Here is a 26,200-nt window from a genome sequence, read left to right as displayed (position 1 = left end):
TATACAACTCAACACAGTCATAAGATGACACCAATCATCTTGTAAGGTTTCATGAGGATGAAACAAGATGAAAGTGAAAGCATTAGTAAACCATAAAACCTCACATCAAGGTAAGAGATGCAGTTTTTCTTACTAAAGTTCTTCTGGGACAACACAGCCATTCCAATCTTCAGTGAATATAGGGTATAAACTCTTTTGTGGGCATTTAAAGAATTACTAAGCATCCCTCCCATCAGTACATTTATTAATTCCTGTCAGCAACCCAATTTCCTGAATTATAGGGCCAGCTTCGTTTTTAGCCCTTCTGTTAACTTTCTTTGATATTTTCCAAATTCTTCATATCTTTGGTAAAGTTTGATAAACTATTCTAGGGACAACTTTTTGCTAAAGGTCTATCCAATTTAGAAACCACAGGAAAGATGGTTTCACTCTTTGTATGTCATATTCATTTCAGGATATTCTAGTAATATGTGGTAGCTTTTCACCCAAAATATCTCTAATAAAGCAACCTTTTATTTCACCTGTGTTCTACCATTACCTTATCTCCATTTATGCTTGTCTCTAGATTGGGTTTCTTCCATCCTATGTTTGTATTGTTATGTTTTTTATCCCTAAGTGTTATTACCTAAATGAATGCCAGTACACTGCTGTCTAACTTTGGGTATAAGTGCCAACCCAGGTTATTCACTAATATGTACAAGAGGTTGATTAAGTTCAAAGTTTCATAATTTAACAAAATGAATATTCCTTAGGTGTCAGGTCAAAACATCTTCTAAATCGTAAACTTACCTAATGATAACCTCGAGGGTAGAATCCATACTGCATCATCTTTAAATACTTATTGCCTGCCAGTGCTAATCCTCCACACCCCAAAACACCCTGCTTTTAGCTCAATGTACAAAATCTCTATATACATGATGCTCAATAAATATTTGCTGGATGAAAGATTGAGAGATTTTATGTCTTCTAAACTGTTTTTTTTTATTGAGTTATAGTCATTTTACATGTCTTCTGAACTCTTAAGTCTACACAATGCAAGAATATAACACACAATTTACTAGACTTAAAATTAATTAAAATGCTATTTTCTACTGGTTTTAATAAAGGAAAATGAGGTACTGACCTACATGTTGAAGTGTTTGCTTTAGAACAGCAATGCAATTTAGCGCCATCAAGGCCTGTAGAGGGAGGAGGGTGTAGAGTGACTCCAGGGTGAACAGATTGTGAGCTTTCAAGAAAACACTGCCAAAGCGGATCCTGAGGCAAAGGTTGGGTCTTACAACCCTCGATGAGGCCATCAACAATCTCCATTTCTGTTTTCTTAGACATCAGAATTCTCTTGCAGGCATTTTGGCAAGCATGATCTTCAGCTCTGTCACAGCAATATAAACCTACATTTTCAGAACATAAGTGGCTTAATTAGCTCATTTTATGTCAGGCACTGCTCAGACAGAAGAACCTAGTGGTGTATTGGTACCCGTTACTACTCTGAGTCATCGGTCAATACCTGCAGTATACAGAGCCTACCAAATTCTCTCTCCATTACTTTGCAGTATAGCAAATAGGTGAAAAGCTAAAGGTGGACTAGGTGAGTATTACCAGATTCACCACTGTCCCCAGTCATGGGATCTCCAGCACCATTCCTACACAGATTAAAGGTCATCTTCCTCCTAACAAGTTCTAACGTGCAAGGTATTTTATGTTCCTGGAAAAGGGGCTGTAGATCAAACTGGAATTATTTTGTGCTAGAAACGACCATCTAAAAGGGATTACGAAAAAAAAAAAAAGGGATTACGTACTTGACATGAGAAAGTTAACTAATTTAATAGCAATAACCATAAATACCATATTTTATCACATTCTGGGATATAAAACTTTTATAAATCTGTACAAATTAATTAATCTAAGTTATAATTTAAATAATACAATAGCAAACTCTGACAAGATATCAGTTTGCTTTTGCCTTTTTCTACAAAAAAATCAGAAAGTAAAACAACACTTTCAATCAGACAACAGAGTTCAAAAGGGCTTTTTTGAAGTAGTTTTCTTTTTAAGAAGAAAAGTAGTTGACTTTTTAAGAAGCCTATTCAGGGATATCTGTTTGTAGCTTTCTTTTCCAGATTTCCTGTGTATTGTGCAGACATTTGAGATGGTTGTTCCTCCACCTTTAAAACATCTTTATGCCTTTTTTTGAGCTGCTATCTATCAACTTTGCTTCAGTAGTGCCTCTGTATAGCCTAAGTCTCAGTGAAGACAGATCTGCCTTTAAAATGAATAAAGGCTATTTGTGGCTAATGCTTTACCCTCTGATTTCATCACATAACCACAAAATGCCATAAGCCTTAGGGTTCTGCTTTAGAAGCCGGCCAAAGAAGGCACAGAACTCGCTTTTGAGTTTACAAAAACAAGTATTTCAATATCCCAGTGTGAATCAAAACATTGGCATCTGGCTTATAAGTCTTACAAGTCTTTTGCTAGTTTGCTTGATTAGTCAGTTCCTTAACGTTTGGTCATCACTCAATGAAGAAAATGGATTATAGGATAAACAAATCTGAGACTCTGAAGACCTCATAAGGTGCAGGTTTGTTAGACCCCAATTTTTGAAAAAGTATCAGGATTTCATTTACATTGATTTTTTTAAATTATAAAAGTAATAACTGTTCATTGGTAAAATTCAAACATTACAGATACATATTACGTGGAACAAATAGGTATATAACTAAAAATGTATCTTACTATACATCAAGTTCTGCAACTTGCTTTTTTGCTTATTACCTTTTGGACTTCTATAAACATTCATCTTTCTTTTTTTATTGGAGTATAGTTGATTTACAATACTGTGTTAGTTTCAGGTGTACAGCAAAGTGATTCAGTTATATTTAAATATATGTTTTTTTGATTCTTTTCCATTATATGTTATTACAAGATATTGAATATAGTTCCCTGTGCTATACAGTAAATCCTGTTGTTTATCTATTTTATATGGTAGTGCGTATCTGTTAATCCCATTCTCTTAATTTAACCCTTCCGCGCCCCTCTCCTTTGGCAACCATGAAGTTTGTTTTCTGTCTGTGACTCTGTTTCTGTTTAATAAATAAATTCATTTGTATTACTTTTTAGACTCCACATAAAAAGTAATATCATGTGATATTTGTCTTTATCTGTCTGACTTAATTCACTGAGTATGATAATCTCTAGGTCCAACCATGTTGCTGCAGATGGCATTATTCTTTTTTACGGCTGAGTAATATTCCGGTGTGTGTGTATATGTGTATCTATATCTACATATCTATATATATCTCTCTCTCACATCTTCTTTATCCAATCATCTGTTGATGGATACCTGGATTGCTTCTATGTCTTCACTATTATAAACAGTGCTGCTATGAACACTAAGGTGCATGAATCTTTTCTAATTAGAGTTTTCATCTTTTCCAGATATACTCCCAGGAGTAAGATTGCTGGATCATATGGTAAGTCTACTTTTAGTTTTTTAAGGAACTTCTATACTGTTTCCCACAGTGGCTACACCAATGTACATTCCTCACCAACAGCATAGGAGGGTTCCCTTTTCTCCACTTCTTCTCCAGAATTTCTTATTTGTAGACTTTTTCATGATGGCCATTCTCACTGGTGTGTGGTGATAACTCACTGAAGCTTTGATTTGCATTTCTCTAATAATTTGCAGTATTGAGAATATTCTCATGTGCCTGTTGGCCATCTGTATGTCTTCTTTAGAGAAATGTCTATTTAAATCTTCTGCCCATTTTTTGATTGGGTTTTTGTTTGTTTTTTTTTTTTTTTTGATATTGAGTTGTATAAGCTGTTTGTACTTTTTGGAAATTAAACTCTTGTTGGTCCCATCATTTGCAAATATTTTCTCCCAGACTGTATGTTGTCTTTTCACTTTGTTTACGGTTTCCTTTGCTGTGCAAAAGCTTAAAAGTGTGATTAGGTCCCATTTGTTTATTCCTGCTTTTATTTCTTTTGCCTTGGGAGACTGGTCTAAGAAAATATTGCTACAATTTCTGTCAGAGAATGTTTTGCCTATGTTCTCTCTTAGGAGTTTCATGGTGTCATGTCTTATATTTAAGTCTTTAAACCATTTTGAGTTTATTTTTGTGTATGGTGTGAGGGAGTGTTCTAACTTCACTGACTTATCTAACATACATTTTTCTTTATGTTGGCTGTATAATGTTATTATACAGATATATAATTTATTTAATCAATTTTAATGAATACTATATTGATGGATGTTTGGATTATTTCTAATTTTTCTCTATTACCAGCAATGTTGTAGCAAATACCCTATATGCATAGATGTATTTTTGCAAATTTGTGAGTTTTCTTGAAGGACAAATTCTGAGAAATGGAATTGCTAGATTAAAAGGTATGATTATTTGAAATTCTCATGGTCATAACCCAACTTCCTCCCCCAAATATCCATACCATGAATTCTCCCACTTCAGAATAGAGAATAATTGTTTCCTCATACCCTTGACAAATCTTTCTTTTTTGGCATCTTTTAGCTGTGACAGTAATGTTCAATCTGCCAAATCTAAAGACCAAAGAAAGTCTGGTGTTTCCTAAATGACCCAGACTATAGATATTTTCAAGAAATTATTTCCTTTTTACAAATTACTTTACCAAAGATTGAAATGAGAGGAATATGTCCCTTTTACTTACTGTCTGTTGGGTTCCTCATTGGATAAGACTGGGTATAATTGTTTACACAGTGTATTAACTGTGGACTAATAGAAGCACAATAATTTTCCACTGCTTTGATCTGAGAGGGACCAGGAGAAGAGTCTGTTCGAAAAATGGCTTGACAGTATTCTCGGCAGTTTGTATGATGGCCTGCATAACTGCAACAAACTGAGCCCACTAGGGGGAAAAAAAGGAGATGACAATGAAATGAAATCAGCTTTTGCTAACATTAAATCTTCATAATAATAATGGAACAATATGTAACTTTTTAAGTTTGAGAAATAAAATCATGGCATAGAACACAAGTTCTTAAAATCAGCAGTACTGTGAGCATAGCCACGGGGACATTCAGGTGCTCCCTGGTCTAAGAAAGTCATTATTCATCAGCCCTCAGAGAATATGGATGCATGTGGAAGTGGTTCTGGTTTTCATGATGACTTGAGAACAACTGCTAATATTTAGTGCATGGGGGTCAGGGCTGTTAAATGCTCTGCGACATACAGTACAGTCTCACACATTCAGAACTGTCTCCCAAAATGCTATTGGCACCCATGCTGAGAACCACTGGAACAGCTTCTTTCCATGTTAGATTTGTGGAGATTCATAAACAAAGCAAAGCAAAGCAAAACAAATCAAACCAATCAAAATAAAACAAAACCCCAAATACCACACATTTATAAAGTAGGACCAGAAAAAACTAAGAGATCTCATGATCATTTCATAAATTTACAACTTATATAACTGTCTATCTTAAAACAAAATCCCTCAAGTTCTATACTGTTTGAAAATCTCCAAGACGGTGCCTAAATTGAAATAGTCCTCACCTCACAACTGATATGACCTGTTTCAATACTGAAAAGTAAAACCCCCTTTTGAAATAAGCATGATGCTGGATTTACGCATTTTTAAAAGTCAAGAGGGACCATTTAGGGTATCTGGTAAGAGCTGGATGTGTGGTTGGGGGTGCAGATGTGGAATTTATAATGAGAAGAGCAAGAGACTCTCCCAGGAAAGGCTAAGGGGTCTGTGGGAGGCTGAAGGGAGCCAAAAGGTAGAGGTATGGCAGGAAAAGGTTAAGAAAAAAGGAGGTAGGAAATCTCTGATAACTATTAGGAATGGTTATGGAGGTTTCTGGTGGATTGCACCAGATCAGGGAATAAGCAGGGAATTCAGGTGACTTTCAGAAAAAATAATGATAAAATCATACAAATGAACTAAACTAGGATTAAACTGACAGCAGGACAGGCCTGTTTCCTGGACAAGGAAACTGTTTTATACCTTTTGTTCCACCTAAGTTTTTGACTTGAAATTACTACCAAACTTACTGTGATCATTGCTGAATTGTTCATTTTCATCACAAAGAACAATCATTAATGGCTACATTTATCACTGTTAACCTCAATAAGGATAAACTGGGTCTGGGGGTAAGGGATGCTGGGGACAGAGTAAGGCAAGGATGCCTAGCTTCTCATTCCCCATTTGGCTGGCTTCCTCACAGTGTGAGAGGACCTAAGATTACGTGCCAAAGACTATTCGGGAAATCTTGAACTAAATCCCAATTAGAAAGGGTAGAAGATAAAGTGCAGACAGTGAATGTTTCTTACACTTTAATACACCCCACTGCCAAGCTAACCTAAAGAACTCTTTGCTTCTCATCTCTAACTGCTCTCACTATTCCCTTCACCAGAAATACCCTTTCTCCAATGTCTACTGTTCAGATTGTGTACATCCTTCAAGGCCCAGCTCTCAGCTAAGCTACCAACTCCATGAAGTCACCTCTAAGCTCGCCTGCAGGATGCTAAGCACCCCTCCTTCCTCTGAACTCTCCCAGCACCTTATCAGTAACATTAACCCATATCCACTATGTCCCAGAGTTCTTTGTGTACAGGTTGTATCTCCCACAGATGTGCACCTGCCCTGCATAGACCAAGTCGTCAATGAATGCCTGCTGAATGAATTGAGGGGCAGCGCTCAGCAAGTGCTACATCACATTACATGGTCAACTTCTGAAAGTGATCCTGTTTATCCAAGGGGGTATAATCTTCCTACAGCACATGCAGCACTAATACCTGCTTTGTAAACTGCAATTAGGACGTGGGAACTGTTAGAATTCATGAATGGCTCCAACACTCCCCAGGAAAGAGTCTATCAGAGGAAAAGAGTCTATCAGAGAAGAGAGTCTATCAGAATCCTGCTGTGCACAATCATTCAGATGGCTTAGTAACAGCCTAAGCTGTAATGTCAGATATTCTATAAACTGTGTCTTGCTCTTTGGATTGCTTGTATAACAATCAACAATATACTTACTTTCATTTCTGCTAATGCAACTGAAAAGAGCATTCTGTAAATTAAAGAAAAACAAATAAACAGAAATTAACAAACACAAAGAATTTCTAAATTTCTTCCACTTTATAGTTATATCAGATATCTTAAATCAGGATATCAAACTACTTAATTCTTCTCTAAATCCAAGATTGAAAACAAAGAAATTATGATATAGTATCCTGGTGAAAAGAGAAACCATCTTCTAACACATATTGGGGATCAAGATTAATACCCAAGCCACAAACTGACATTACAGCAAACTAAGTTTATGAAAAGCTGTACCAATGCGCATAGGTGGGGGAACTTACAATGTAGTTATCTCAATCATTTCTTGCAGTACATAAAAAAGTTTTCAGAGAATAATATAATAAAGGACACTTAGGGAAATGTTTCATATAACCACTGCATTTTAGAGTGGAAAGGACCTTAGAGATTATCTCTAATTGTTCTCAAACACGGCCATGCACTAGAATTACCTGGGCTTCCTAGGCCCTACCTAGACTACAGACTCAGAATCTGGGAATGAAGCACAGAAATCTAAATTTTAAATAAGGCTTCAAAGATGATTCTTAAGTAACCATCCTGGGGCCAGAGTTGGGGAACCCCTCTACCATTTTACAAATAAAGAAACTATTTTTCTCAGCAGGGGAGAGACTGACCCAGGTCACAGAGCAAGTCAAAAGCAGAACCTGAGACTAGAATTAATTTTTCTAGATCTCTTAGGTCACTGTTCAGAAACTATCACACTGTGTTAAAGTCATTGTAAGGGAAAAAAAGAAGCAAAACAAGACAAAAAATTCCTTGTAGAAAGCCATTTTGATAAAAATGACTTGTTAACTATGATTAATATCAATCACGCTTGGAAGAAAATGAATTCTTAAAATCAGTAATATGGACATAAATAAAAAGCAAATACATATCAAGGGTACCTATACTGATGAAGAGATGATTTTGGCTTTTAATTGTATCCAGCTTCCAAGCTGGCTATGTGATCTGGACTTATTAAAGGACTAGCTTTACTGGTCCTTTGCTGACATTTAAAACCTAGCTTTAAGGACCCATCTATGTAGCTGTGTGAAGCAGTATTGCATTTTTTTTGCACTAAATATTATTTTACTGTATGAATAAGCCAATGTCGTCACTCATGTGTATGTCTTAATCTTAGGTAACTCTACCTTTTCACTGCTTAAACTACTGCTGATTAGTTTGACAGGACTTAAGACATACACATAATGAGTAACAGACAACACTGGTTTATAGTTTCTTCAATTCTTAGGACAGTCAATCTTGTGGATTTAGCTAAAATCAGTTCTTAAGTCTTTCAAATGTCTGATCGCCATCTAGTGGCAAAAGCAGGTGGTAACTGAGGGTTTACATTCAATTGGGTTTATATGGAGCCTCTTTTGACCTTCTGCCATCAATACTACACCTATGTAATAGCTCCCCACCCCACTCACCTTATTCTAGAGTAGACAAAAATTAGTGTAACCAAGGCAAAGACCTACTACAACCTCAGAGACCCAAAGAACAAGTAAGAGTACTAGAGTTGACAGTGTCCCAAGAGATCTTCAAGCTCCAAAGCTTTCACTATACAGCTGGAGAGGCAGATGCACACAGTAAGCAAACGACTGAGCCGGGGCTAGAACCCAGCCTGCCCTGCCAGTCCTCTCCATGACACTGCCCTGTGAGAATACTTGGGATATTATTCTGAATGTAGGCAATGCAAGGCTGAATTTATGTCCCTACAGTAATCTATTTTAACAGTCTATTTTTAAAACCAGCATCTTAAATTAAGGAAAAAAATCATTTTCTTAAGGTTATGATTATTTCCCTTAAAAAAAAAAACTTTCCTCAGGCAGCTGCTTTCATTAATCAGTTCCCTACCCTACTCTGAATGGTTTTTGAGAACTGCAACAAGCCCTTCCACTGAGTGTTGGGAGCAGGTAACCTGTGGGCAAACCTGGCAGAAAAACTAAGAGACAGAGTGCAATCAAAGTCAAGGGAACACTATGTGATCCTTTATGCCACAATGGCCTTCTTTTTAGGGGGAAGAGCCATAGGGACCCATCTGGGAGGTAGACTCTGCTGCTCCAAACTCTTGTTCAGAAGTTGGCTCTGCAGATTTACTTTCTGACCCAACCACTCTCTTTTCTACTTCAGTGACCTCTTCTAACATTTCTCCATTTGTCTCAAACTTTTCTGTCCACTGCCCTTCTACTACTGGCCCCTTTAGCTCCCTTTCCCATTCTCACCAAAGATGAAGATGCTGAAAACAAAACAAACATGGATCATATGAATCTTATAAACAACAAACAAAACCAGATTTGAATCTTGGATGTTTTAGTCACTTCTGGACAAAGATCCAAAAGAGCACATTTTATGAACTGTTATTTAATGTTTCCTACCCCCAAGGTTACTAGTTAAAAGTAAAGGGAGGGGCTGCTTTGTTCCTAAGACTTCAATAAATAAAAGCTGTTTGCTTTTCACAGATGGACTGAGATTTCTCCCAGTTTAAAGTTTTGCATTTCATATGAAAAAATCTAGCTTATCATATGCTAAGTCAGGAGATTAAGTAATTGACCTTTAAAAACAGACATGTTTTAAAACCTCTACAAGATGTTTTCTCCTTGTTGTGGACATCATGGCATTTTAGTAGGAAAAAAAAAAGTCTAAGTGACTAGAATATGTAAAGGAGTTTAATATGACATGGATATCACTAATCAAGTGATTCTTCAATTTCTTCAGCCTCCCAAGTAATAAACATAATTTCAATAGTTGGATAAAAATGAACCCCCTAAACTGAAATAAGATTAACAGGTCTAGACTGCTCAGCGAAGTTTGCTCATTATCACCACAGAGCATCCAACCAGCTGGAAGCAAATTCACTGGCAAATAACATCTGTAAAGTAATGCAAGGCCTAGAACAGAGCTTACACAGAGTGTGTGTTTGTGGCAGACTGACTGCAGCAATGGCCCTGATTTTTCACATTTTCCTGTATCTATTTCTCTCACACCAACTGTCTACATAGTTATGTGATCTGCTTTAGTCGAGTGGAGGGTAACAAGCTTGAAGTAAACAGAGGACTGCACATATACTTGCACATATACATGCACTTCCTCTCTTGGGCCCCCCAACATGGGAACCTGCCTGAGCTAGCCTGCTAGAGGGCTGGGAGAGACACAAGAAGAACTGAGCTGACTTAGCCAAGGGCATCCGACGCCAGCCAGGCCCCGGCAGACCTGCCAGCTAATTACAGATGCCTAAGTGAGCCCAGCCAGAAGCAGCTAAGCCTGTCCAGACTGGAACTGCCTAGCTGATCCACAGATTCGTGAGAAGTCAAAAACTGTTACTGTTTTAGGCTATGGAGTTTGGGGATGGTTTACTACACAACATTATTGTGATTACAGATACAGTATTCAGTGCATTCTCTATTCAAAGAATGCCTAATTCATACACATACACAGGGTTTTCACATTAAACTGCCATTTACTCTGAAACAAAGAACCTTGTGTAATTCAGCTGTCCAGAGTGGAAAATTTCTCTATTAAAAAATTCTACCTGTAAAAATACTAACTGTAGCACCTATTTACACGCAACAAATGTTTATTCATCCTTTAAGTCTTATCTGCTCTGTGAAGATTTCCCCATTACTCCAGACTGCAATGTGTCTTGTATAGACCTCTAACAATGTATTTGTCTCACTGAATTGTAATGGACTATTTGAATTTCTTTCTTCCCATGGACTAGACTATGATGAGCTTCTTATAGTAGCTAAATCCTTCCATCTTTGTACCCTGAGAACAGTGCCTGATACACATTAAGTATATCAACTTAATGAATGTTGAATGAACGACAGATGCAAAGGCAACTGAGACATGAACCCTGTCCCCAGGAACTCAAGAGTTCAGTATTAAAAAGTAATGTGCAAACAAAGCATTACACTACAAGGGGATAAATGCTATAATAAAGCATGTGAAGTGTTCATAAGTAGCAACCAATTTTTCTGTGTGTGGAGGAAGAGGGCTAGCAGGAAAGGTTTTAAAGAGGAACCATCTAAGCCAGAATTTGGATAGGGGTTGTGGTGCTAGGGTAGGGTGGGGTTTAACAAGGGTGGGGGTGAAGAGGAGTTCTGATTTGTAATATTTGCTGATATTTGTGGTATAAATACCCCCATCATGGCTGCTTTCAAGTTAAAAACTGGCTTGCAAAATTCCTGAATATTTAACAACCAGTTCTCCCTAGCCGGATGGGGATGCTAGGATGGATTCAGGGAGAGGGAACTCATGAAAAACAAACAGGTGGGACAACTACAACTAACAAAACACATGGTCAGTCTGGGAAGCCACAAGCAGCAAGCTGCTCAAGTGTGAGGGAGGGAAGAGTCAGGAGCTAGATGGAGAAAAGCTGTGGAACACCAGGCCGAGGAACACGAACCATGTCCTACACGTAAGCCACTGAAGAGTCTGAGGGAGGGAGGGAGGGATGTGAACACACCTGGTCTTTAAAGAAGTCACTCCAGGAGAAGCGGAGGCAGTAAATAAGAGGAGAAATTAGAGATAGGAAATCTAGGCAGGCAGCTTTTGAAGTAGTCCCCAAAAGTAGTATAAAGGGCTGAGTTAGGCAGTAACTGAGGATCTGGAAAGGAGACCAATTTAAGGTTTATTTCAGAGGCAAATCCTTGGCCTGATAGCCATATTTTTTTGTTGGAGGTGGTAAGAAAGAGGAAAAAGTAGACAATACCTTTATGTATCTACATGGGAGGACTGTACTGGAACAGCCAAGCAAGAAATATAAGAAAAATGGTTAAGTTTTTGTTTGGGGATATGTATATGTGTGATGTTGTGTAGCAGTAGGGTGGAGGGAAGGGGAGGTAGGGAAGGTAACAGTCAGTTTGGCTGATTTGAAATGTCACTTCAACATCAAAAGTACACATATCCAGTAGAGATTTAGGAGCTCAGAAAGAGAGGTTAGCAAAGAAGATTCTGGAGTTGTTATCCATCATATTGGGGCAATTAAAGCTATGGGAGTAGATGAGATTGCCTAGGGAGAAAAACCTGGCCATCTAGATTAGACCAGGTCACAATCTAATCAGATTTGATCAGATTTCCCTCTTGGGATGATTTTATTCAGGTGACTTCTGAGAAGAATGAACAAGAGAGGAAATATACTAGCACAAGGAGACTAAATAGGAGTTATTTCCTTCTCCAGTATAAAATATGACAAAACAAAACAACATACAAATGCAACATAATCAAGGGTTCATACTATCATAAGCCAGTACTGCAGGACCTAATAGGTTTCGCTCTTTTTGGAGCTCATCAGCTGCAGGTAACGGCTCTACTCGAGTCTGATATAGCATACATGTACAGTGTTTTACCATTTACAAAGCCTCCCATTCAGTCTTCTACTTTCTACACGCTGACAATTCTCGGAGTTCCCTTTGTATTAACTAAAAGAAGCTCTACATTTAGGTCCTGAAGGCTTTGCAGGGGCCAAGTTCCACATAATTCTTTCGGCTAAAATCTCCCACAGCTGAGGTTGTCATCTACCACACACGATGGTCCACTCTATTCTTGGAACAACCGCAGCACAGATCCAACTATACACTGAGGCAAAAAAGGCCTCTAGCTGTTCAGAGAATCCTGCTGGTCCTGACATCCCTGCCCTCCTACCTCTAAATTTTTAGGATTACTTTTTCATTCCTTTTCCTTTATGCTTCTGGTAGTGAATCTAGAATCAAGGTTAATTTGAGAGAAAAGGGAACAAGATAAAATTAAAACATAGAAATTTTAAAAGCAGAATATTTTATTATGACATTTCCTGAGGATACACTGTATACCCCATATAGACATACATAAATATGCACCAAACACTGGGATCTGGGAGTTCAACAAAGTGAACGGTAGGCTACCATTTGTGTTACAGGGGGGTGGAAAAGGACTATATATACACATATTTAATTTTATGAGCATAAAATATCTCTGGTGACTTTAGTAGGAAAGAGACTTTTTATTGTATACCTTTTTGAATTCTGAACATATGAATATTCAAAAAATAAAATTTAACACATACCTGCACTCTTCTCTTACGCATTTAGCTGTGTGTTGATAGGACAGTGCTGACAGACTGAGCCTGGAACTCATAAGGCTGACCAGCTTTGTTTCTGTGGTTCTTAAGAGCCTCTTTTTAATATCCTCAGTCTTAATTTTAACTTAGCTTTCTCACAGAGTCACAGCCCCAGCACAGGACATTATTTTGGTTTTGTTTAGCAACCATTTAGTTTAAAACTTAGATATCTTAAGATTAAATTTTAAAAAAAAGCAAACCTCACAGAAATATCTCCTACTGACTTACCCACCTTCCTTAATGAAATAACAAGACTGAAGAAAGATAGGAAAGAAAGAGAAGTGAAAATTGAATTTCTCAAAAGGATTTAAAGAAAAGCATAAAGAAAGATCTGTGAAAGAAGAACAAACAAGTAAAAATATGAAAGTCTGATGACAAATTTGCAGCACTGTATTTCAGTGGCTCATTCAGCAAGTGGAAAGGTACTTATATTTATGGCCATTATGTTAAGAAAATAGCAGGTAAGGTCTGATATAAAGGCATGAAGTGGATTTATAAACCTGAAACTAAAGTTTGTCTCATCATGTTACAGACATTGCCCAGTCTCTGAAAATACGCCAGCCTCATATCATCTTAACGTTTATTGTGACATTCAAGAAAATAACTATCAACAGCCAATTTTTGCTTTTAACCACCATTTTGGCGGCTAGAAGAAAATGTTTTCAGTCAGCTTGTAGAAAAAGACTACGCAAAAAGAATTACACTAGATGTCTCACACCTCGTGGAAAACATGTTAAGTTTTTACTTTAGTTCTAATTAGCCAATCTGCCCTAGTATGGCTAAACTAGAATGGCTCCAGTTTACATCTAGCATCTGTTCTGATGGTTGGTGCCTATGTCATTCCAGTTGTGAAAGATTTTGAAATTATCCCTAGTATAGCATCACCACATCCATGAACCCATGTGGCATGATCAATACTTCAAGGTGGGCCAAGGACCAAGCCTGTGAAAATGCATGGCGAACCTAGACTTGAGATTGCCCATTACACTTGAACATGTCTGTGAGAGTTTTCAAGCTACTGGTTGATTCTGGTAGCTCTAATCAAATGGCTATGATTCTGAAAGAAGCAGTCTCGAGTACTGAAGGAAGTAATCTTCCTTAGATATTAGAACAAGAACTGCAGAGGCGGGAGTATTAGCCAAATCTCCTGTCCACAGCAGAAATCCCCCCACAATGTGTTCATCCAGTTAAGTCTTTGCTCGAACACTTTCAGTGATAGGAATTTCTTTTTCTTGGAATATTTCAATCCAACGTTCTCACTGACACAGGTAGGTCCTCCTACTGAAATGTCAGATCAGTTTATGGCTCCTTCTCTTTCAGTTCCCTAAAAAAGCAATTTTCAAAACCAGTTCTCTACTTTTTTCTACACTTTCATAGAGTTTTCTTTCACTCTCAAGGTTCAAGGGTTAATTCATGGCTGACTGTGGGCATGATCTCTAGTCATCTTTTCTGGCATTCCAAACTACCTCTGAGATACAGGTTTTTACATTTAAAAAGGCCTAATATTTAATATACTTCAATTTCTTTAGAATCCCTTCCCAAGGTATATGCTATTTTTGCTATGTATTTTTTAACTCAATAATACATTCTTACTGTTTTATACAATCTGTGTATATTTTAACTTAGTCACTTTGTATTTTTATCATTCTCATTTTCCTTTGCATGCCAAATTGTAGGTATTTTAGAACTTCTTTTAGAGAAGGACTTCTAGAAAGGGTCCAGTAATGGCAATTCTCTTTTTTGCTATCTGGAAATATCTTAATTTTGCCTTCTTTCTTGAAAAAATATTTTTGTGTTGGATATGGAATTCTAGGTTGACAGTTATTTTCTTTCAGAACACTTTAGGTATCTTTCCACAGTCCCTGGCTTCTTCTGTTACTATTGAAAAATCAGCTGTTAACTTCTTTGAAGACAGTGTCTTTATTTCCAACTACTTTTAAGATCTTTGGCTAGGAGGTATGTCTGCAATGTATGGATTAAAAAAAAAATCCTGCTGGGAATTTGCTGGGCTTCTTTAAACACTGCTTCTGTGCCATACTCTTTCCTCTTCCTCTAGTGTTCCAGTTAGAACACTGTCTCTATTCTCCATGTCCCTTAAACTCCCTTTCTACCTGTCCCTCTGGGCTGTTTTTTCATATAATTTCTTTAGTTCTATTTCTCAGTCCACTAATTGCTTTTTGTATTTCCCTGAACATCATCTCCTATATTCAATCCATCATAACAAATCTTGGATGATGGACTCTGCCTTCAAATCTCTGATTTATTCCCAAATATTTAACTCTATCGCTATCATCTTTATTTGGGGTCTTTTTTTTTTTTTTAAGCTAAGTTAGAGGAATTTGGGGAATCTAAAATGTAGCCTGCATACAACTAAGACTTGAAGCTTTCTAAATTATTGGATTTGTTATTTGTTATGTTGGTCTCCTATTACAGAATCTTCATCATATCCCCCCACTTAATAATGGGTTAAGACCTAGAATATAATTTTTCCAGGATCTGGTCCCACTTTGTATATCCAAGCACAGATTCTCAGCCCAGAATAGATCCATCTTCTTTTTGCCCCTGCACAAGCCATATGCATTTTTGCTAACATGCATTTGACTCACAGTCTTCTAACCCAAACTCTATCATTCCTTTCAGGCCAGTCTCTTTTGTAGTTTTCCCTGGTAACTCCCAACATGCTCACTCTGCTTTCTGATTTCCCTGAATTCTTGTGTGTATAGTATATTTTAATTATCTTGACTCAATTAGATACAATTCTTTAGTATTTGAAGTTGAGTTATATGTAGCTTAACCATAATTGTACCTTAGGTCTGACTCCAAAGGTTTTTTTCCTCCTGATATAATAAAATTGCCTCTCAGTATTAATAAAAATTTGTTCATTTGCATAAAAAAACCAGCTGCTATAAAATCAGACATAAAAATGCTTCACATTTAACTGGTTTATCTTAGCTTGGTTGGAACAAAACAGAATCTTAAATGGAATTAAAAATTTTTAACTTTATTCATGTAAGTAAATTTCTCAGGAAATCCCCTCAAAAGGGATTCTGCAGTAGCTTATTGGTAAAGATAAACATTAGCTCCTCAATCACTCATTCTCTGAATTTCTAATCAAACTACACAGCATCATCCTTCAGGGTAAATACCAACCCCTAAAATTGTAAGCCTAAAGGAATAGCTTACACATCTGGAATTTCACTTCCGGAGACCACTCCAGTGTTAAGGAAAAGATATTAAGCCTAGTTTTATAAATTAGCCTAATGTTAATAAATATGTAATCCAGTTAAAATAGGCTGCACTACACCAAAGTTACCCAATTCACTTTATAATAAATAGCTACTATGTCTAGAGTAGACTTCAATAATCTAATGAGAGTGACTGTTATTGGGGGCTTATAGTGCAGGACCCTCTTTCTATTTTAAAGTGCAATCTTGTCTTTCTTTTTATTTCTAAATAACGTATAAAAATCAAATTAAGTCTTGAATTATCTTGAATAATTTGCATATTATATTTTACATATATATATATATATTCTACATTTATATATATATGTGAAAGAACCCTCTTGGAACATTCATTTTTGGAAGACAGTTGCTTAATTCTAGGCCAAATAAAGCAGGACAGACTGGAACAAGTAAACTACTCTTAGTATTTCTCTCATAGGACAGTGTTTATCTCTCTTACCTTTCCTGTCCCGTCCTTCATCAACACATACTGGCAGACTTCCTAGGGCAATGCAGAAATCCAGACAAGAGAAGGAAGCACACTAAAATAATGGAGGACAGGCTACAGGAGATGGACAGTGTCAGACATCATGTGGGAGAAAAGGAATTATCAGTTAGCCACTTTGTTCAAGAGAAACTAAAACTAGTTATTTCAAAGGTAGAGAGATAAGAAAAAAAAAGAAAGATCTTTTACTTCTTGGTAACAAGGCTCCTTTCAATAAGAACAGAGAAGAGCTGCAGTCATTTTGGAAATCTGTCTTCAGAGAAACAGATATAACTTAGCAAACAGCACAAGGCGCAAAAGATAAGTAAGATTTTTCCAATTCAAAAATATTAATTGACAGATATAATTATAGGCTTTGAGAAAAGAAAAAAAATTAGAGCTATAATCTAGAAGCAGTTGAGAGTTGTTCTTTCTTCTGTAGAAAATACAGACTATTAAAAGCAATAGGAATCCCAATGTTTATACATAAAAATGATGAATGAGGCATATGCACTTAAGTATGCTTAATTATATGGTCTTACACTATGAAAAAGAATAATACTGTCACATTTAACAATGAAGTTCTGAGAACTGAACAAAGTATTCCCAATGAGGAGCTTTTTCACATCAGGGATAATCTTTTGTACATATTTATATGGTGTGAAATACCTCCTCTACCTCTGCCCCTCCTCAACACCCCCATCCAACCTAACCACTGTCTAGATACTGGAGTGCTTAAAACACCACCACTGGAAGACAAGAGCCCTTCAGATTTAATACAGCCTTTGTAATTTAGTGTGGTCTTTTTTCCCCCAAATGTGAGATGCCAGGGAAGTTTGAAGCTACTCACACTAGCAATGTGATTTTGTTTCTTCCAATTAGAGGAAGTTGATAAAGATGGACACCTGGACGGATCAAGGTATATAGAAAAAGGGGCAAAAGAGGATATGGAATCTAAGAAAAACTATTTTACAACCTTTGGTACAATCAGTTGTTTTATTATGAAAGCATTATAGGTTAAATCCTCTACATATGAAAAAGATTAAGGCATTTCTTTGAAATTAATGCTTGATTTCAACAAGTTAATTAAAGTCATAACATTTCTAAACAAGGTAAATGACATTTTTGTCAAGGCTATATTTTCTATAAGGTAAAAGGTGATTTTATGTAAGAATGAATTCATTTTTAAAATTTGAGCAATTTAATCAATTCTGATAAACTTTAATTGATTATCCAAATTTGTTAAATAAAATGCATACCTCATATTCTTTTCTGCAGACTCTGGAAATATCATTTTTTGAAGATGCCTAAAAGATAACAAATTTCTCCATTAATTTATTACAGGACAAAAAAAGAACACAAATATAAGTATATGTTAATTGCTGGTATAGCAGTCTTTATTTCATCAAGGAAAACCTCATGCTCAAATATTTTAAAGTTTCTAAAATAGAGACAAATTTCATGTAATTTCTTTAAAACAAACATCAGTCCCAGATATGCTAGAACTTCACTGTAAGTCTTATGGCTTTAATCTCACATAATGACACAGTACTTTTGTTATTTCAGAAACTAGATAACTTTGTAGAAAATGTAAAGCAGAGGACTTTTTTAAAGCTAAATTCCACTCCGTAGCAAATTTTCTTGTGAAGCTCTGCTGCACTGAATTTTCTTGTGCAACTCTGCCAGCCATTTATAGGTTGCTTTTTCTTTAACCCTTCATATTCTAAGTTCTTATGAGAGCCAAAATCCTCAAAAAAGATCCATACATAACTGAGGGGACAATTAAAGACAGGAAGGCTATTCCAGGCAACTAACAAAAATTATTTTTATATAATTCTCTTAACAAGTTTATGAGGAAGGTAGTATCCCTTCTACAGATGAGGAAACTGACCCACAGAGAAACAGAAAGTTATTTACTACATCTAAGTATATGCTTTCTATAAAAAACAAGCCCAAAAAATTTGCTGAAGGGTAGTTATTCTTCTACATGATATTAGTACCCATTTAGAGACGAAGTTCCAGAGCCATGGGCTCTGGTTCTTTGCTCTACTCCCTCTGTTCTATCACCTAAGCTCATGCAGTTCTGAAGAGGCCAGCTGATGAGGACAAGGAAAACAAGAAGCAGAATGGACTGGCAGCCATTTATTGTCCCACTGGATGCATTATAGTGCAAGTCGTCTATAACTCAGCTAATCTCAATGCCTGGAGGACAGCAGCACATAGCTAGAAAGCACGCTGCTCAAAGAGTGTGGCTCAGGCTATACAGTTCGGTGGTCTGTATGGAAGTGAAGGTGTCACCATGTCTCATATAATCCTGTCGAGACCAGTCACTAGGAGAAGAAAATAAGAGAAGGCTTTCCAGCTGTAGTTTCAGGGCTACCTAAATTTCCCAGGGAGGTCTACTCCCACCACTTGGAGTACGAGGAATCAGAAGACCAGTTTTCCCACAGCATCTGAGGAACCACTATGAAAACATACATAGTGAAGAAGAATTCAGGGGACTTGCTTGAATTGGACCAGAGATATACCAAATCAAAGAGAAGTCATAACTTACTGTAGGAGTCATGCTCACCTTAGGAGACAAGAAGGGATATAAGAACACGCTCAGGGTAAACCCACGATGAAAGAGAGGGAAGATGAAAGCAAACAAGCCAACTGTGTCAACTGCTCTCATCCAAGCATGCCGGAAATTTACACGACCATTTGGAGTCATTCAGTATTGACTAAGCAAAAGGCCTCCATTCCTATAATATTCTGTCTTTGTGTGGCAGACAGTTAAGAAATAGTAAGAGAAGGCTGAGAGTCTTAGATGCAGCAGCCATAACTGAAAAAGCAGCATGTCTAAAAGGAAGTGGTTTATTTAAGAAGTGTTAAATTTGCAGTTTTTATGGGTCATCTCTCTAAAGGTACGAGGTGGGCTAGGTCCAAGACATTTGCACAGCCAAAACTCAAACTGTACTCCACGCTGTTTAACAGCCTGATTGCCAAGCGTTACCTGCTTGCATGCCTGTCGACACTCCAAGGTAATAGCCAGTTCACAGCAGCCTAAGCCAACCCAGCCATCAGACTTCTTAAACACACCTTAAAAACAAAATGTTCAAATGTTTTGGTCATAAGTAGTGACAAACACAAATAGCGTGCTAAACTGGTTCGTGGATACCACTACAAGTCAAAGCAGGTGTCCACAAGAAGACTGATTCAGATGGCGGACCTCAAAAGTATGAAGTCCCAGGGGGAGGGTATAGCTCAGTGGTAGAGTGAATGCTTGTCATGCACAAGATCCTGGGTTCAATCTCCAGTACTTCCACTAACAAGAAAATGTATGAAGCCCCTCCTCCTATCCTTACTCTCAACACAATCAGTCTTCTCAGGGTCCCTCACAGCATAATTACCAGATCCTTTGTTTTTTTGTTCTTCTCCCTGCCCACCCTAAACTCTCTTTAGCTCATTCTCACTCTTAGGTACACAGTATCTTTAGAGGACATACAGGTTAAGGAAAGCAAGAAGAGGCCTTCATCACCTTTAGACTGTGACCCAGAGGCAAAGATTCCAATTTAACTTAATAAGCAAACAAAAAATGGCATGAGTATTATTGTATCCAAAATATTAAATACCTAGAATAGCATAAAACCCATGATGCTGTTTAAAAACTGATACTTAGTAAGCAGACAGGAACATCTCCTGTGAGTCAGGACTGACTTGGATGGGTATACTTAATTAAGGAGCAAAATGACTATTTCTGTTCAATTTATGCATAGCAGCTATTTCTCTAACCATATTACTGATACCAAAAGGTGATAAAATTATAAGAAGTGATCTAATGCAACTTTTAAATCTGTTTTTGCAATCATAAACATCAATGAGTAACTCCTAGGATAAAAGTAGGAGATATAAGTAATAATTATGAAAAAAGAAAAGATCTACGCTTACAGGGATACTGCAAATTCCTCCTTATCTCTTTTAAGAAAAATGCTTTATGCTGCTTCCATGTAAGACATAGATCTGCAAATTCTCATGTACATTAGATTATTATTTGCATTTTAAAAAAATGTGAGGGATTCAAGGCAATAGGTAACATAGTTCTCAACATGCAACTAAAACAAAGTAGCAAATAGAAGCATTCTGCTAAAAAAAAAAACAAAGTAAAGCAAACAAATGACTCACAGATAGACAAAGCCCTCAAAATATAATCATAAGCATCCCAATTATTAAAACTGGCTAAAAATACTACGTATCATAAGCTTCTGTATCCCTACATGTTTTAAGGTATAAAAGGCAAAAGGCTCCCACCCAGCCCCACTACCTAGTATAGTTTTTCCTCAATCTTTGCTGCTTGCCTTACTAGGTCTTTCTAGAATCACCCACATTCTAGACAGAATTCTGAATGGGATCAATGTAGGTCATAAACTCTGACCTTTTATACCATCATGCAGTATATTGCCATTTTCACATACCCAGTCCCTCTCAGAAAATATTAAATTATTCAACAAGCCTTTACATTCACTGAACACCTATTATGTACAAGGCACTCTATAAGGTATTATGTGGGCTATGAAATAGATAAACTATATGATTTGTCCCTTCATGGAGATAATAGTTTGGTAGGAACAATACATATATATAATTGCAAGATACTAGGTAGAGGGTAATTGGGAGGACAAGCAAGGATGTGGGCAATTCTAGGAAGGCAAATAGTCTAACATCATGAAAGCCTTTAGAACTGAGAGATACATAAAATATACTCCCTTTTTTCAAAGCACTGGCTTTAAACAGGACTGGAAAATGAGCTTTAATCCTAGGAGACCATGAATGCCAGGCTGAGTTTGGGCTTTATTCTGATGGAAGTAGATATCCCCTGAGTGATTTTTTTTTCCCCTGAAGGGAGTGAGGAGGACAGCTATGATGTATTGGAACACCAGTTACAAGGTTATTGCAATAATTTATCCCAAGGTGTAATAATAAAGGCTTGAACTAGGAATAGAGAGGACAGATGCAAGATTTGACAAGGGGGAAGTCAATGGAACTAAAAAGAAAAAGTAATCAGAGATAACTATAGGGTTTCCAGTCTAGTGTCACTCACAAGAGAGGTAGTTATGAGTATGGGTTTGAATTTGCACTTCAGATGCCACCTATACAGAGATCCAGGTAGAGATGTCCAGAAGTCACGAACAATGACTTGGATTTGAAAGTTATTTTCTCATAGCTGATCAGGTAACAGTTCTGGGAAGGAATGCAGTTACCAGGGTGAGTGTGGATAAAGAAGGGAAGAAGACCACACACAGGAATAACCATGGTTCTCATTGGGACGAGGGCAGGGAGGAAAAAGATAAGAGAAGACAAGGTCACGAGGCCAAGGTGAAGTCACAAAGAGGTAGCGGTCAATAATATCACGTGTCACAGGAAGTCAAAGAGAACAAGTGCTGAGAAATAAGATTTAGGAACCAAGAGATCCTGGTGATGGTTTCAAAGATCAGTTTCAACAGAATGATAGAAGTGGAGATAAGAGTACCACTAAGGATTGAGTGAGTGAGAATAAATTAGACATTTGAAAATTTGGGTGCCTACAAGGAGGAGAGGATAGAAACTCAAGGGTATACATTAGGTTATAGGACACAGACATTACAGCCAGAAAATAAGTTTTTAAAAAATAAAGTGCTGAAGGTTACACTTGTATTGCTTACCTGGCAAAGACGAATTCATACAACTCCAAATTTCAACCTAAAATTGTAATCATCAAAAGGCTTTTATGTAGATAACAGTTCCTTTCTATAGAAATTATGTATAGCTAATTTGATTATGTTTATCTCTATACAATCAATGACCTAGAACTACATGAGTATCAACCAGTTATTCATGGAAGCAAAAATAAAACTGAGATGCAAAAATACTGCTTGCTGTTTTCCCATCTTCACATCTAAGAATACTAAGGACAAGTATGGCTACTCAGGATATGTACTGGAATAACTGCTTACAAGCAAAAAGACTAAAGGAAAAAGTGTCAGTCAGAACTGTCTGATCATCAACTCCCCCTCCTCCCCATAACCAAGCTACCTTATCTAAAGAGGCTCTCTCATGCCAGCTCAGACTTTCTTAGCCTGGCTCAGGAGCTCCCAAACACTGAGGATGGCCCAAGAATTAAAGATATTTTAAGTTACAGGACTTAGACAGGCATGCAATGTATCTATAGTATACCAGAAAATGGGGAGACCAGAGTAATGAGAAGTCTCACATTTTCCCTTACCCCAAATCCAATTTTTAAAAAATAAACATGATTTAGTTATTATGGTTTCCATAAAATTGTCGAAATATAATAAGTAAAATCCCAATTCCAGATAGTTTAATCATAACGAAATTTAAAGACTAGAATACATTTATATGTAGTATTGTTTTATACCTACATCACAGAAAAAACAATAAAAGGTGGAAGACAATATTCTATCTAGCAATTTGTGTGAGGTTGTTTTTAAAGTACCTAATTAAATCTAACATTTTATTCTGACCACAAACTCCAATCACGTTGAAAAAATTGCTAAATCTAAAAGTAACTCATTAGAGTGTTTCATTTAGACAAAAGCTTCCATAGTTAAGTAAAATAAGACATACCATTGTTTCAGGACAATAATCTGGGGCTCGCTGCAACAGATGTTTTAGTCGGGATTCACTTTTTGAGGAGAATATCTATTTGAAAAAAAAAGTTTCACGGTATTTGTTTCGTAAGAAGTAAGAAGAGGTAAATTTATTATCTTCTAGATTCATCAGTTGTCTAGAACATTTTCCAATTTCCTTTTATAAATGGAAAACCTTTGGAAAGATCTAAATTAAGCTGAGGCAGTATTTCTTGAAAGGTAAGTTAGTTTGGCAAACAATCAACCAAACCCAGATATAGAAAGTCTGGACTCTTTTCTAATGACCAAAAACGGAGGAAACCAGGCTACTAACCTGTTAGGGTATAAGGGAGAAAAAGAAAAAAGAAAATAGAAAAGAAAGAAAAAAGATAAATTTATTCTAAACTGTTCTACAAACTGTTTTAAATCAATGACCACAATGAAAAACAGACTATGTCATACCCTTGATATTGGTGAAGAACAAATTTGTGAATAGTATTATAGTCAAAACTTCTCCATAAAATGCCACAAAAGAGATGAAGCCATTTTTTAATAAAGATGCTGAGGAGTTGACAAGTTCACTCCCCAGGCTAACTGGCTCACTTACAAATACAACTTTAATTAATGCAATTATAATTTGATGTCTCTATAAATTATAAATCATTACATATATCATTACCTGCAAATAGTCAAGACTGTAAAATCTACGAATGCTAAGACAATAAAAAAGGATTTATCTCCAATTAGTCTGAGTAGCCATTTTTCTCCAAAACCACCAATTGTAAGTGAAGAGAACTAGAATAACACCATTTTGCAACTCTTAGTGAATACATTTAGGCAACTATCAACAATGACTGCTAACATTACACAGAGACAACTAGACACAATACCATTTATGAATAAGACTTGCCAAACAAAACAAAAACAACCGAGCCTGAATCTGATCAAGCCTCTGGATCTGACTCATAAGGCAGCTGCCAGCAACATATGGCTATTTAAATTTAAACTTAAATCAATTAAAATGAAATAAAATTTAAAATTCAGTTCCTCAATCTTTTTAAACACATTTCAAATGTTCACTTGGCACATATAGTTAGTGGTTTCCATATTGAATCACGCAGATATAAATTATTTTCATCACTGCTGAAAATTCCATTGGACAACTCTGCTCTTAAATCTGCCTACCAATTACTAAGAAATAGAGGAAAGAGGAACACGTTAAATGGTACCACAGGGGTGCAAACAGCGTAATTCAGACTATGGGAAACTCCACAGGGTAAATGATCAGATTTATCTGTCAAATAAATTGTGAGGAAAAACCCATATTAAAAGGTCTTTAAGAGACATATAACCAGTTATAATGCATATACCTCATTTGGATCCTGCTTCAAATTTATAAAACAAAACTTTAATAAGTTTAATAATTAATAAATTTGAAAAATAACTAGATATTTGAATATTACATTTTTAAAGAAGTGGTAATGGTATTATGTTTTTTTTTAATGAGTACTTACAATTTGATACCAACTGAAAACTTAACGGACCGAAGGATATGACAACAGGGATTTGCTTCAATATAAATTTGCCTCAATATAATAGGGGGGAGGAGTAGATGGGAGTACAAATGAAACACAACTAGCCTTGACTTAATAATGCTAAAGCTGAATATGCGAGTTTATTATATTTTTCTTTACTTTTGTATATACTTGAAAATTCCCATTATAAAAAGATAAAAAGAAGAAAGAAAAGAAAAAGAAAGGGGAAAAGACAACAATAAAAGGCAAACAAGAATGAGACAGGAGAGAGGAAGCACATGAATGACATCAGTGGCGGAATGGGAAGAGGCAGAATTCTGAGTGTTAAGCACTATTCTAAGCATTGGGGATTCAGTATAAACAAAGCAAACAAAAGTCCCTGTTCTAGAATATCTCTCCTAAGATTCTTCTTTTTAAAACTGAGGGCCTTTTCTTAGATCTCAAACTTCTTGACTTATATGGCATCTGACACCTCACTGTGTTGACTATTACAAAACAACAGTCCTGACTTCTTATCTAAATTCAAATTCTAAAAGTTTCAATTCCAAATCTCCAACTGTCTCCACACAGTGGTCTTCACTGATAATTCAGCAATTCATCTTCCCATTCCCACCCCCCAAATCTTTTTCCTAATCTTCCAGAGCCTTCAAGGATACTGGTATTTACTTGAACAAAACCTAAGTATCAGCAGGACTCCACCCTTTCTTCATTTCCTACTGGTTGAAGAAATAATGATTCCTCAATTTCTGGTCATTCTTTTCAATGTCAGTGAGCTCTGCCAGTAGTGGCACCCTCGCCACTCTCCACACCACTCACTCACTGCTCCTGTGAGTAGGATGACTGACTTACTGACTGTTGAGTTTGGCAGGGGGAAGTGAATGTATATAACTCAACTCTTACCGCTCTTCCTCGGGGAGTAAGTCTAATATTGTAGTTTAGTGTTTATCTGGAGATAAAAGTTACATTTGGCATTTGTGTAACTAGTAATAGAAGTACTATCTGGGGTCCTATCTGCCTTACTACTTTGCCTTATTTCTCAATTAGATAAGGGAAGAATGTTTTTTATTAGAGTGACTATAGTCCTTAATTTGCTAAGTTATAGAACTTCTAATGCTTCAGATTTCAAGAAATTAGGCCTTGCTTGCTGCAGGTACCTCACAAAAATCATTTACCCTGTGGAATACCAGTGAGCA

At 36.6% G+C, this 26,200-nt stretch overlaps 1 protein-coding gene across 4 annotated transcripts in view; it reads right to left on the bottom strand.

The window, feature by feature from the left end:
* The window catches only part of RECK (reversion inducing cysteine rich protein with kazal motifs), a 66,696-nt gene that overhangs the window by 27,749 nt on the left and 12,747 nt on the right, over window positions 1-26,200 (bottom strand). For 2 of the 4 annotated variants that reach the window (XM_031677294.2, XM_072959724.1), the window contains 7 exons: window positions 23,471-23,545; window positions 22,549-22,585; window positions 19,863-19,948; window positions 18,127-18,174; window positions 7,015-7,048; window positions 4,687-4,884; window positions 1,124-1,391 (listed from right to left, as the gene is read on the bottom strand). In XM_031677294.2, the coding sequence (XP_031533154.1) occupies window positions 1,124-1,391; window positions 4,687-4,884; window positions 7,015-7,048; window positions 18,127-18,174; window positions 19,863-19,948; window positions 22,549-22,585; window positions 23,471-23,545 (746 nt within the window). Of the gene's footprint in view, window positions 1-1,123; window positions 1,392-4,686; window positions 4,885-7,014; window positions 7,049-16,843; window positions 16,946-18,126; window positions 18,175-19,862; window positions 19,949-22,548; window positions 22,586-23,470; window positions 23,546-26,200 lie in introns of those variants that run through there. The other 2 variants (XM_031677295.2, XM_072959725.1) reach the window with 2 other exon arrangements.

The sequence above is a fragment of the Vicugna pacos genome, chromosome 4 (assembly GCF_048564905.1).
Source record: "Vicugna pacos chromosome 4, VicPac4, whole genome shotgun sequence".
NCBI classification, from domain to species: domain Eukaryota; kingdom Metazoa; phylum Chordata; class Mammalia; order Artiodactyla; family Camelidae; genus Vicugna; species Vicugna pacos.
The sequence above is the reverse complement of the archived record's forward strand: the minus strand, read 5'-3'. Positions and strand labels throughout refer to the sequence as shown.